General features: G+C 42.3%; 1 protein-coding gene across 7 annotated transcripts; it reads left to right on the top strand.

The window, feature by feature from the left end:
• Nucleotides 1–259: 259 nt before the first annotated feature.
• Nucleotides 260–8,275, top strand: TMEM18 (transmembrane protein 18). Of its 7 annotated transcripts, XR_005224585.2 has the most exons (7): nt 261–415; nt 1,198–1,318; nt 2,049–2,103; nt 3,764–3,857; nt 3,948–4,033; nt 4,627–4,756; nt 6,391–7,350. XR_005224585.2 is itself a non-coding variant. In XM_037894160.2 (6 exons), the coding sequence occupies exons 1-6, from the start codon at nt 368–370 to the stop codon at nt 7,978–7,980; spliced, it is 435 nt and encodes a 144-aa protein (XP_037750088.1). In that variant the 5' UTR covers nt 260–367; the 3' UTR covers nt 7,981–8,274. The 7 variants fall into 7 exon arrangements, 5 of the variants coding, with proteins under 5 accessions (XP_037750088.1, XP_037750090.1, XP_037750089.1 ...); XM_037894160.2 differs by lacking the exons at nt 4,627–4,756; nt 6,391–7,350 and adding an exon at nt 7,950–8,274 and having other exon boundaries at nt 260–415; XR_006289392.1 differs by lacking the exons at nt 4,627–4,756; nt 6,391–7,350 and adding an exon at nt 4,214–4,604 and having other exon boundaries at nt 3,948–4,123.
• Nucleotides 8,276–12,421: the final 4,146 nt, after the last annotated feature.

Raw genomic sequence — 12,421 nt, forward strand, 5'->3', positions numbered from 1 at the left:
GTAAGGGCGCACAACTCCCCACCCTGCTCCAGCGCCAGGCAGGCAGCAAGGATCGCGGGAACGCCCCCCAGAGCGTCCCTGCCCTGCACCCCCTGGCAGCCCTGCGAGAATGGGGCACCAGGGTAGCTTGGCTGCGCTGTGTAAGTGCAGAAGGGTGACCCCCCTCCCCCCAACAGACACCTGCCGAGCCGGGAACGAGGCTGCGCAGAAAACACCAACACCCGCTATCCCCCTATCGCGCGCGCTCGCTGTCTTGCCCTATATGTGCTGTGAAAGGCCGCGAGCCCTAACGTCGCTTCCCCGTCCTATCTCGCGGGATTTCCCCCTTAACTTCTCGCGAGAATGAAGGGAGGCGGCCTCGGCAGAGATGGAGCCGCCGCAGCGCGTGCCTACCGGCCTCCCCGCGATACTGGCGGTAACTTCCCCCGCCCACCCTGGCGAGGGGAGAGAGCGCGCGCGCGGGGGTGGGGGATCTTCATCAAGCACGGGAGGGAGGGGCCGTGGGGCGGGGCGATGGATGGGTGAGGCCGGGGGAGGCGGGAGATCTGCGGGGAGCCGGTGGGTGAGGGGCGGTGAGGGGGGTATTAACGGGGCCCCGTTGGGGGGAACTGTTGGGCTCTGGTACCTCAGTCTGTGGAATAGGGGGAATTCGGCTGCCTTTGGGGCAGTAATCCGGTACCTCCGGTACGTGACGTACCGGGCGTTATTGGGCTCTCTCCCGTATTCTGGCGGCAGAAAGGGCTCTCTGGGCATGAGAGAGTGAAGCTGTCCAACCCCTCCTCACACAGGCCCAGTCATGGGTGTCCCTGGCCTCCGAATGTATCCGAGGCCCTACTTTGCAAACACTGGTGATGGTGAAGTGACTCACACGTGTAAGTGTCCGTAATGTCACAGACCAGGCTGTTTTACTTCATTGTGTTTGTTTCCTTCTTTAAAGGAAGCTTTAAGTTGGGGCTGTCTGCTTTCGTGTTAAATCGTTTTCTTAATCTGCGTTCCAAGGCTGAGCTTTTCTGATGTCAGTAATTTAGAAGAGTAAAGTAAAATTCCAGGTTTGCCAGGGACACACGTAAACCGTCTAAGATCGCTATACTGTTAATACGTAAGCCTAGAGTAACAAAGTTAGCGTGGGTACAGGTAAGATGAAAGTTTGTTCTATTTCGTAAAAGTTTCTTAGTTGATTTTATGTTTTGTCTGCAGCAGACAGACTGGTCTGAACCATGGCTGTTGGGACTCACAGTTTTCCACATCCTCTGCTTTCTGATCACTTGCTTTTCATTCCAGCGCTACCACCTGCAGATAGGGCATTTTCTCTGCATGGGTGAGTAGAGAATTAATAACTTACCTGAGTTTGTGTTTCAGTTTGAAATAGGCATCCATATCTTTAAAGTTATATATATCATTATACACCTCCTCTATTGCACACTAGTGATTATAATTTTGTTTATGTTCATTTGTTATTATATACGATCACACACCACTTAGTAATGTAATATACCACTCAACAGTGTGTGTGTGTATGTATGTATGTATATATAAACTTCCCCCTTTTTACTATAATAAGCCTGATTTATTTGTGCCCTGTTTCCCAAACAGCTTGAACTAGCAACTCAAAAAAATAGTTTAAATCTTTTGGTCTTGTTGAAGACTTGGCTTTGCTTATTTTAGGGTGGTTTTGTGGTTGAGAATTATTTAGCAGTTAAGTGGTTTGTATGTACTTCGTGTCTATATTGGCCGCATTGAAGATGACAAAGTTGAATAGCAAGGAGGTAGTCTTGGGAAGAATGGGGACTCTGTGGTTTTTTAAACTGTTTACTGTATGGTAGCCTTGTCAGAACACAGAAGTTTAAATGAGCATGTTCTCTAATTGATCAGCAACGCAACAACGTTAACCAGTACGACTTTAAGTGAGGGGTTACTATATATATATATATATATATATATATATATATATATATATATAAAAAATGTGTATAGACTCGGAACTGATCACCAGCTGTGCATTTGTCAAGAAATGTTCAACCTAATATTAGTTTCCTTCTGTGATCCAGTTGCCTTGGTGTATTGTGCTGAATATATCAATGAACTGGCTGCTATGAATTGGAGGTAATTACATTAACTTTTATTTTCATATTTAAATTTTGCTTTTATTGGGAATGCTGATTTTTCTGTACAGTCCTCAAAGGCAATTTCTAAATGAAGTGTCACATCCCTCAACAGTGGAAAGTAGGATAATGAATGGTTTCATTAGTTAACAAAAAAAAAAAAAATGAACATTAAAATTATAATGCAATATGTGCTAAGTATTATATTTTGTTTAGTACTGTATACCTAACTCTTATCCTTAAGGGAGAAAATGGATCGTTTTTATGCTTGTTTGACCATCTTTAAAAATAACATTACAGATTCAGATTATTTGGTTTTTGTTTTAGTTCAAACTAACCCCAGAAAACGTGTGAAAACCCTTTTAAGTAACAAGTGAAAACAAGGTTAGGTTTTTTTTTTTTTTGAGAGGAGGTGGAAGGTATTTTTGCTTTTGGTCATGAAATTCATCCATATTTTTATTTGTGCAAGAACACTGAAATTTTTGCATGATTGGTCTCTACTCAAGAGACATAATTCTGGAACAGCAAGTTGTGATAAAACTTGTCTGTTTATATGTCTGAATCAAGCCTGGGCGAAGTGGGAGGTATGACTTACTGAGGTCAAACTTGGGTGCCTAAAACTAAGCACGTAGGGCCAGATTTTTAAGGGTATTTAGGCACAAAGTTGCACATGGGTAGCTGGTGGAATTTTCAAAAGTGCACAAATACCTAATTGCCGCTGAAATCAATGGAGTTAGACACCTAATTGCTTTTTAGAATCCCATTAGATGCTTATCTGCCTCTCTAGGTGCCTATATGCCTTTAAAAATCTGGCTCTTAATCTGTATTTAGACACCTAAAAAAAATTGGCCTGATTTTTTTCAGAGATACTGAGCATCTATATCTTCCCATGACTTATGAGAGCTATAGGTGTGCATCACCCTGAAAATTAGGTGTTTTTATTTAGACATCTAACTATTGATATGTGTGCCAAACTTAAGACATGAATGCTTGAAAATTCTGGCCCTAATGCTTAAATACTTCATGTATTCAAATATCAGGAATAATTGAAATTGGTGTCTACAAAAGAAGGGCTATTTCATAAATGTAAGTGTGTGTTTTCTTTCTGATGCATAAGCATAGCTTCCTAATGTGAATGTGCACAGACAATTTTCAAAGAGGAAGTTGTATCTATTAATCACTTTGGGTATGTCTACACTGCAGTTGCGTACCCACAGCTGGCCCATGCAAGCTGACTTGGGCTTGCGAGGCTTAGGCTAGGGAGTTAATGTGATAGCCCAAGTCAGCTGTCACAGGCCAGCTGCAGGATTTTAATTGCAGAGACATACCCTCAGTTGCGATGTAGATGTTGGGGCTCAGTTTGCAGCCTATCCTTTAGGATCCAAGGTGGGAGGGTCCTTGAGCCCAGGCTGCAGCCGAGCCCAAACATCTACACGGAAGATAAACATCCCGAGTCAGCTGGCACAGGCTAGCTGCAGGTTTTTAATTGCAGTGTACATATACCCTCAATTCTACCACATTAACAGAAATATTGTGCAGAAGTGAAAGGGTAGAATTGGTTACAGTATGCATACAGGCAGAGCATACATGTACAGGAATTATTTTTTATTGAAATGTAATGTATGAAGTATGCTGAGTAACACGTGTTTTATTTATTTCAGGTTATTTTCTAAATACCAATATTTCGATTCAAGAGGGATGTTTATTTCCCTAGTATTTTCAGCTCCCTTGCTGTTGAATGCTATAATAATAGTGGTATGTGTTTAATTTAAGTTTATATTTTTAATAAAGCAGATTATAAATTTAATGTGTCCACATTATATGTAAATATATTTACTTTTTCAGATTACCTGGGTTTATAAAACATTGAATGTAATGACTGAATTGAAGAACCTACAGCAAAAAAGAAGAGCAGAAAAAGAAAAGAAAAAGTGAATATTAATTGATTTATTTTTAATAACACTTTATGTAACCATTCCTTCCATTTTATTAATATACATATATATATATGGTACTCTCTTTCCCACCCACCCCCGTCTTATACTCTGGGCTTGTCAGCTACAAATGGTCATTGTTTACATGTGATATGAATATGGCCATGCAAACAGAAAAAAGCTGATCTTAAAAAACCTTCATGCTCTTTACGATACAGTAATTTGTTTTGTGCTGAGCCAATGTTTTAGCCTCTGCTAGATTAGACTTTCATATCTTCTGCTCAATAATCACTAGTCTATAAATTATATACTTATTTTACAGGCTGCTCATTAAGGGTCTGATTTGATATCCATGTAAAGTTAATTGGAGCTTTGGTACGGATTTCAGTGGGTGCAGGATTATACCCCATCTGTGCTTACAGTGCTTTATTATGAAATTAAAGTGTCAATACATTGAAAAACAACTGTAAAAAAAGTGTTGTGGATCTGGTGCATCCCACCAGGTGTATGTTAATAAGCAACTTTTACAGAATCAGTTTACAAATAAAAAGGATTGGTTTTTTTCTAACTCTCACTCCTGTAAATTTAAGCTGAGACATGGTGGTCAAGATGGGTTCTGAAAAAGATTTGGCGGTCATGGTGGATAATCAGCCGAACATGAGTGCCCACTGCAACACTGGCCAAAAGGACTATTGTGATCCTGGAGAATCTCAAGTAAAAGTAGGGAGGCTGTTTTACTTCTGTATCTGGCACTGGTGCGACCACTGCTGGCATACTGTGTCCAGTTCTGGTGTCTACAGTTCAAGAAGACAATTGATATATTGGAAGGGGCTCACAGGAGAGCCACAAGAATGATTTAAAGGATTAGAAAACATGCTTTGTAATGACTGAGCTCTTTAGATGGGATCCCAAAAGGGACTTAGACATTTGCCACACAGCATCACAGTGCCTAACTGTAGGCAACAGGAGCAGCGGGACCCACAAAGCTGAGATAGCATTTAAGCTTCATATATGATGTATGGGAAGAGCTAGGCACCCAAGAATGTGATCTTCAAAGATAGCACACTAGGCAGGGAGTCGCCTAAGCTAGCAATGGCAAATGCTGACAAGAGTGGTGTGTCCTAAGACCCAGCTGTCTGTCAGAGATAGTGCCTGTCTTTGCTTAGCAAGCCGTGACAAGGAACCCATCTGGAATCAGGTGGCTTAGGAGCCTACAGCATTTTTTTGCAGAAATGAGTTGGAGGCCTCTAGTGTTCCATACAAATGGGGCGCTGCCTACTTGATAACTTTTAGCACAGTGGAAAGAGCACTCACCTGGGATGGGAGAGAGCCAGGTTCAATTCCCCTCTCTGCCAGAGGAGGAAAAGATTGGATTAGGTGGTCTCCCACACCTCAAGAAGGTGCTGTAATCAATGAGCTATGGGATATTGTGATGTGGGTCTCTCTCAATCTCCTAAAATGTTCCACTGTGGATACATGATGTTTGAATGGAGGAGGGTGACTGGGTGCAAGATTTTCCACTTCCCAGGTTGGTGCTCTAATCACAGTACTACAGTCATATTCTCTGTCACCCAATGACTGTTCCACTGTGGCTAAAAACCTAGTTATTGGGCCAGAGCCGAATGCAGTATAACTGAAAAGATGATCTGGTACAGACTTCCAAAGAACATATTAACATTAAAGACTGAATATTAATCTGCATAAGCCAAATAATACTAAGATCCCAAGTTTACACACACATATAAGCTTAACTTTAATCACTTTAGTAGTCCCCTTAATGCCAGTGAGATTACTCATAGGAGTAAAGCTAAGCATGTGCATAAGCTTTTGAGGGACATGGGCCCAAGTTTGTATCACAAGTGTATTTAGATTGTGGTAAACATGTTCAGTGATTTGGCTGCAGATAATTTCCTTGATCCTCTATACAATAAGACTGACTATTGAGAGATCAAGTATAGCTGTGTAAAAACTCTTGCCCCTCCAGTGGAAAAAGTAGGATTTTGTGAAAAGAGGTACTGGTTGTTTGCCATACTAGGACTTCATAAGTAAGAAGTCCGCCATTTGCAACAAAACGTGTTCAGTGTTGTAAATGGTTATAATTCACCCTTAATCTAATTAATAAATTTGCACAATCTGTCCTTTTAATGTGAGATTAGGAAAATGAAAAATAGTTTTTCTAAAACTGTATGAAATTTTCATGGGATCAGCCGTTACAAACAAAACTGCTATTTCTGAACTTAGACATAGAAGAGAATTCATAGAGCAGTTCTCTTAAGTTATAAATAAATATAACAGGGCAAAAATAAGGATCTCTTTCTGTTTCCAAGCATCCTGTACTCTATTTGTCTTTTTAGGCGCTGATCTTGCAAGCTGATCAGTGGGGACAGTTCTCTGCACCTTTGTGGAGCCGAACCAAAATCAGGGAAGCTTGTGCAGGCCCAAGAGTCCACCCACACAGATCACCTTATAAGGGCTGGGCCCTTCAGCATCAGGGACATGTCTCACTTTGTCTTGTACAGCAAGACAACAGTGTTGGAGCATAATAAATAGCATACTGCAATCCTGAACAGAGTAACACACATGCCAATATAAAAACTTTGATAAGTAAAAATGACAGTTTTAGCATTGAGGAAGTTGAATATCACCATAATGATACAATAGTTTGCATACTTTTAAGTGGATAGAAGCTGGATATTTTCTTTGTTAAAAATCAATTAATATGAAAGCACAGTGGCTTTTTTTCCTAAAGTGTGGATATGTGCACATTGGAAGAGAATAAGTGCCAAATCAATAAAGTAGGTATTTTTTAAAAATTGGAATCTTCTTAGCTTTTTTTCAGTTCCAGGAAACTCTCAAAATACACTTTAGAATTCTAAGTATAATTGAAGCAGCACATGGTTTTAAGCCTTCTCTATTAAAAGGTCTCTTAAAGGTAAATAGCAATATGTTTAAGAAAAATAATTTAGTCGTATAAATTAATGACTACAAACTGAGACAAATGTGATTTTTTTTCCAAATGTTATAAAATGTAAATAACACAAATATTCCAGCATTTTTTCCCCCCATGGGATTATCAAGCCTTACCTACGTTGATTACTTTTCCTTTAGATAACCTTTTCATGTAATGTTATGAAGGAAATTTTAAGTTTTAGAGTGAGGGAAGTACATAAAAGAATAATAAAAAATGGTTTTCAAATTATTTTTTTTAAAAAAGTGTTTTTTAACCATAAGGGCATCCCCCAGAGAATTAAACGGAAAGTGGTGATTGTGTTGATTGTAATAGGAATGGATTTATGAAGTGATGGAACAATAAATGTAACCTAAAAGCCTACTTGCTGACAAACCTAAAATAATTACATCGTTAATTCAGATAGTTTTTGCTGGTTTCAGCTTTCTATATGTGTACGTAACTTGGGACTAAATTTTTATTTGTGGTGGAAAGCCTGAATCAACATGCTTTGCCTGGAAGATTTCAGTGGAGGTTTTGTGAGAATGCTCCACGTTCAATGACAAGGAGTCTAAGATACAGCCAAGGGATAGCTGCTCTACTAACTACTGCAGACTTTGGGCTAAAAAGAGGAATTTGGTCATTGGATTCATGTAGCTTGCAGGGGCAAGCTTCACCTCCAGCGTGCCCTGATCTCTTCTCAGTGCTACAGGGAGAGTCACTGTGGAATAATGCTAAAAGGTGCATGAGGAGTATGACGTCCACCTGCCATCCTTCCAGTAGCCCAGCTTTCGCTGTATTTGAATCATGGCAATTCTGGGGCATTATGTGCCTTTTCAAAGGGGGGCAGCTAGGACTGTGCCCTAAATTTGCTAAAGAACCCTAAATGCAATAGAATTTGAAGTTAACATCATTCCAAATGCAAAACTGGTTAATGAACTGAGCTTGAGGTGAATTTGCCCACAGACACTTGATTCGGCTCTGTCTGGGAACTTGACAAGAGGAGGAGGAGAAGAAAACACAACCCTCCAAAAACAAGTAGGAGTCGGTTTTTAACAATTTTTTCATTCTATATAAGAGGGCACACTCTCTGGCTTGGAACATGTTTACTGAAAGTAATGTGTTTCTTCAAGTTCAATAAGACAAAGTCAGATTATTTTGCCCCCTTTTTATTTTAAAGCTAAACTAAATCCATTAGGAATGAGGACACCTACTAGTACTGGCATAGACCCCAATACAGCAAAACACTTAGGGCTAGATTTTGAAAGGTATTCAGATGGTTTGGTCTGTTGGTTGGATCATTGGCTTCCCCGGCCCAGCCTGGGTACTGCTGGGGTCAGGGAGTGCAATGTGAACATTGATCCATGCCCCCCGAGGCTGCCGAGATGCCATTTGTCAAAGGAATAGCAATGCTGTTCCTGGGTCTGGTTCTCTGCCCACCACAGCAGCAGTCATTGGGATATGGTACCTTGTAGATCCCACTCTTGGCACCACACCTGCCAGCCCCCACGGGGCTGATGAAGGTCTGCCAACTTCAGGGTTCAAACACTTCGCTACATACCCACTGCAGGTCTTATTTCACCCTCTTGAGGCATTAACTCACAACAAAGTGTCCCTTGTTGACCGGGACTGTTATGACAGTGCTAAGAGGACCAAGCACCCTGAGTTGAGAGAGCATCACTCTGCTCAGCTCTGGGTCCTTTCTGTAGCACAAGTATTCTCAACCCAGGCCCAGACTGAGTGCGCTTCTTTCTGTGAACAAGGACTTCTCCCAAGTCTCAAAATCTTCCTTTTAAGGTGCTTCTACCCCAGACCCAGCTGTCATCAGGGACCATCCCTTTGGGGTATGGAAGATACTTTCCCTGCCTTCCAAAGCACTTTAACCTCCCCTTCCGGGGGCAGTGGGGAAGGGTGGAGCACCCTGTCATGAGTTTTAATAGGAGGGTCCAAAATGATGAAAGGCCTGGAAAGACTCCTCTATACACAGAGAGATTGAAAAGACTGGGACTATTTCAAGAGGGAACATGCTAGAGGTGTAAAATCATTCATAGATTCATAGCATTTAAGGCTAGAAGGGACCATTCGATCATCTTGTCTGACCTTGTGTATCACACAAGCCAGAAAATTTCATCCTGTATCGAGTCCTAGTGATAGACTTTAGGAGCTCAGTCAATGTCACTTAAAGAGGTGGTTTGATTAAAAGGCTATAAATACCGACATGGGGAACAAATAATTACAAATGGGCTCTTCAATCTAGCAGAGAAAGGTCTAACATGGTCCAACGGCTGGAACTTGAAACTAGACAAATTCAGACTGGAAATAAGGCGTACATTTTTAACAGTGAGAGTAATTAACCATTGGAACAATTTCCCAAGGTCCTTGTGGATTGATTCTCCATCGCTGGCAATTTTTAAAATCAAGATTGGATATTTTGATAAAAAGTATGCTCTAGGAATTACGGTGGGGAAGATCTTTGGCCTGTGCTATGCAGGAGGGTCAGACTAGAAGATCATAATGGACCCATCTTGCCTTGTGAAAAACAACACCTTACAAAAGTCTAAGTTTGTCACATCTATCTTTGACATGACCCATTTTCCATAAAACATTGTTCACCTGCTTTAAATATGATGATGGCAGATGATACAAAACTAAAGCTAGTTCAATCCAAAGCTGACTATGCCCTCCCTTTTCTAGATGTATCACTCTGTTTTGGGCTGTGTGAACATTCATTTTGTTTGAATGGGCCCCATTTGCCAAACAAACTCTCCAGAACTCTCTGTGTGACTGCCTGTCCTTTAATTCTTTAGCGATTGAATCCTGTATCGCTTTGCCCATTATTTCAGGCTAACTGGCCTATAATAAGCCGGGTCAACCTCCCGTACCTTTTTGAATATTGACAAAACATGAGCACAATTCTAGCCTTCTGGAATTCCCTCAGTAATCCTAAATTTGTTAAAAATTAATGTCACTGGGCCAATAACCTCGTGAACCAGCTCTTTGAGGACTCTTTGGTGTAGATGATCCGAGCCTGCTGATTTAAAAATACTTATGTTTGGTTCTGCATTCAGCTGGCATCAGTCCAGCCTTTCCATCTCTCAAGGATTCTCACTTACCTCCGATGTGGCGAGGCTGATCACAGCATGAAAGGCAAGAAACAGCACCGTGCATCTCATGATCGTTAGGCAGGAGGCCCAGTTGAAATATAGGAGGAGTGAACTCATTTCGTAGGGCTCAGACACTAAGAACCACAGATACTCTCAAACCAGCAACAAGTACCCAGGCTACACCTGACTGCAGCTTGCTGCTCTGGCAACAGGCAGGCGCTGATGTCGTCTCTAGGTCAGAATGGGGCTGCCCTCCTGCAATCTCCCTCTCGCCTGTGACCTGTCAATGCCGTACTTACATCAGGAGATAGGATGGGGCAACCACCCCAGGGGGCTGAGCTGCTGAGCTCAGAATAAGGCAGGAGAGAGGGCATCCGATTTCCCAGGAAAACCCCAGCTCTTTTCCGAGCTTTATGACTCTCAAGCCCCTAGGCAAGGGACGTTTTCCCCCTCCTTGTGGGAACTCATAAAACCCCTGTGACTGAGGCAGAATCTCCCAGCCTGAAGTGAGAAGCAGCCCTGAAGTGATTATCTAGCGCTACGAGTGCAGACAAACTTTCACGGTATCTCCAGCCCAAGCATTCCAAAACCATGAGCTGGGCCCCACCAAACTCATGAGATTGGCTTCAAAATAATGAGATCTTCCAAAAAAATTCCTCTGGGGAACTCTTCATTTGCCTGCTGGTGTCTAAGCCGCTAGGGTGCATTCAATTCATGTCCTCCAGCTTCTCTTTGCAGCCATGAGGGCTTGAAAATGGTTGACAAATAAAATAAAAAGCAGAGATTCTCAAATAATTCACTTGACTCCAGGCCTGGAAGCTTTAGGAAAAGCACCCTCTATCATAAGATAATAAAGAGCCCTAGCTCTTATCTAACACGTTCAATCAGTAGATCTCAAAGCACTTTACAAAGGAGGCGTGGAACATTAGCCCCCTTTTAGAGATGGGAAACTGAGCCACAGAGAAGAGCAGTGACTTGCCCAAGATCACCCAGCAAGACAGTAGCAGAGCCAGGACTAGCACTTAAGCCTTCTGAGTTCCATCTAGTGCTCTATCCACGAGGCCACAGTGCATTTGAAGTAAGGGGTCATAGTCAGTACATTCCTGTGGTGCTTAGTTTGGGCTCTTCCAATCACCATTGTTATTGAAGTTACACATTTTGACCTGTGACCTGTACTGGCACAGGGGCATCATTATTAAAACGAGTTTCTCACAGCAGGTTGCATCTGAGTTCTTGTTAGGCCTGAACACAAGTTAACTGGACCATGTCTCCGATGTCCCCATGAGAAAGTTTAGAAGCCATTGAAGGCCTTGCAGTGCACTGACATACTGGGATTTTCAGAAAGCCTTTGACAAGGTCCCTCACCAAAGGCTCTTAAGCAACGGAAGCTGTCATGGGATAAGAGGGAGGGTCCTCTCATGGATCAGTAACTGGCTGAAACATAGGAAACAAAGGGTAGGAATAAATAATCCATTTTCACAGTGGAGAGAGGTAAATAGTGGTGCCCCCAGGGATCTCTACTGGGAACAGTACTGTTCAACAGATTCATAAACGATCCAGAAAAAGGGGTAAACAGTGAGGTGGCAAAATTTGCAGATGATACAAAACTACTCAAACTAGTTGAGTCCAAAGCAGACTGCAAAGGGATCTCACAAAACTGGGTGACAGGGCAAGAAAATGGCAGATGAAATTCAAGGTTGATAAATGCAAAGTAATGCACATTGGAAAGCATAATCCCAACTATACAGCTAAAATGATGGGGGCTGATTAGCTGTTACCACTCAACAAGAGATCTTGGAGGCATTGTGGGTAGTTCTCTGAAAACATCCACTCAATGTGCAGCGGCAGTCAAAAAAGGAAACAGAAAGTTGGGAATCATTAGGAAAAGGATAGATAAGACAGAAGCTGGGAATGGGCGACAGGGGATGGATCACTTGATGATTCCCTGTTCTGTCCATTCCCTCTGAAACACCTGGCATTGGCCACTGTCGGAAGACCGGAGACTGGGCTCGATGGACCTTTGGTCTGACCCAGCGTGGCCGTTCTTCTGTTACAGCTCTTCAGTCTCCTTGATACCTGTGATGTCATAATCCTGCTCAGTTCTCCAGCCTTCCATGGAGTCTGGGTGGAAGACAGGGGAGATGTCACCTCGTGAGCTGGGCCTGTAAGAGCAACCTGTGTTCAGGCAGAGAGGGGCTCCTGGGAGAGCAGAGTCAGTGCTCCGTTAAAGAGCCGGAGACAAGGGCCTGGCCTGAGTGTAACCCACCAAACTTTATTACACCCGTACCCATAATAATAGCGCAGATTCATTTGATCTCTCGCTCAGTAAGTGGT

Source organism: Chelonia mydas, chromosome 3, assembly GCF_015237465.2.
Source record: "Chelonia mydas isolate rCheMyd1 chromosome 3, rCheMyd1.pri.v2, whole genome shotgun sequence".
NCBI lineage: Eukaryota > Metazoa > Chordata > Testudines > Cheloniidae > Chelonia > Chelonia mydas.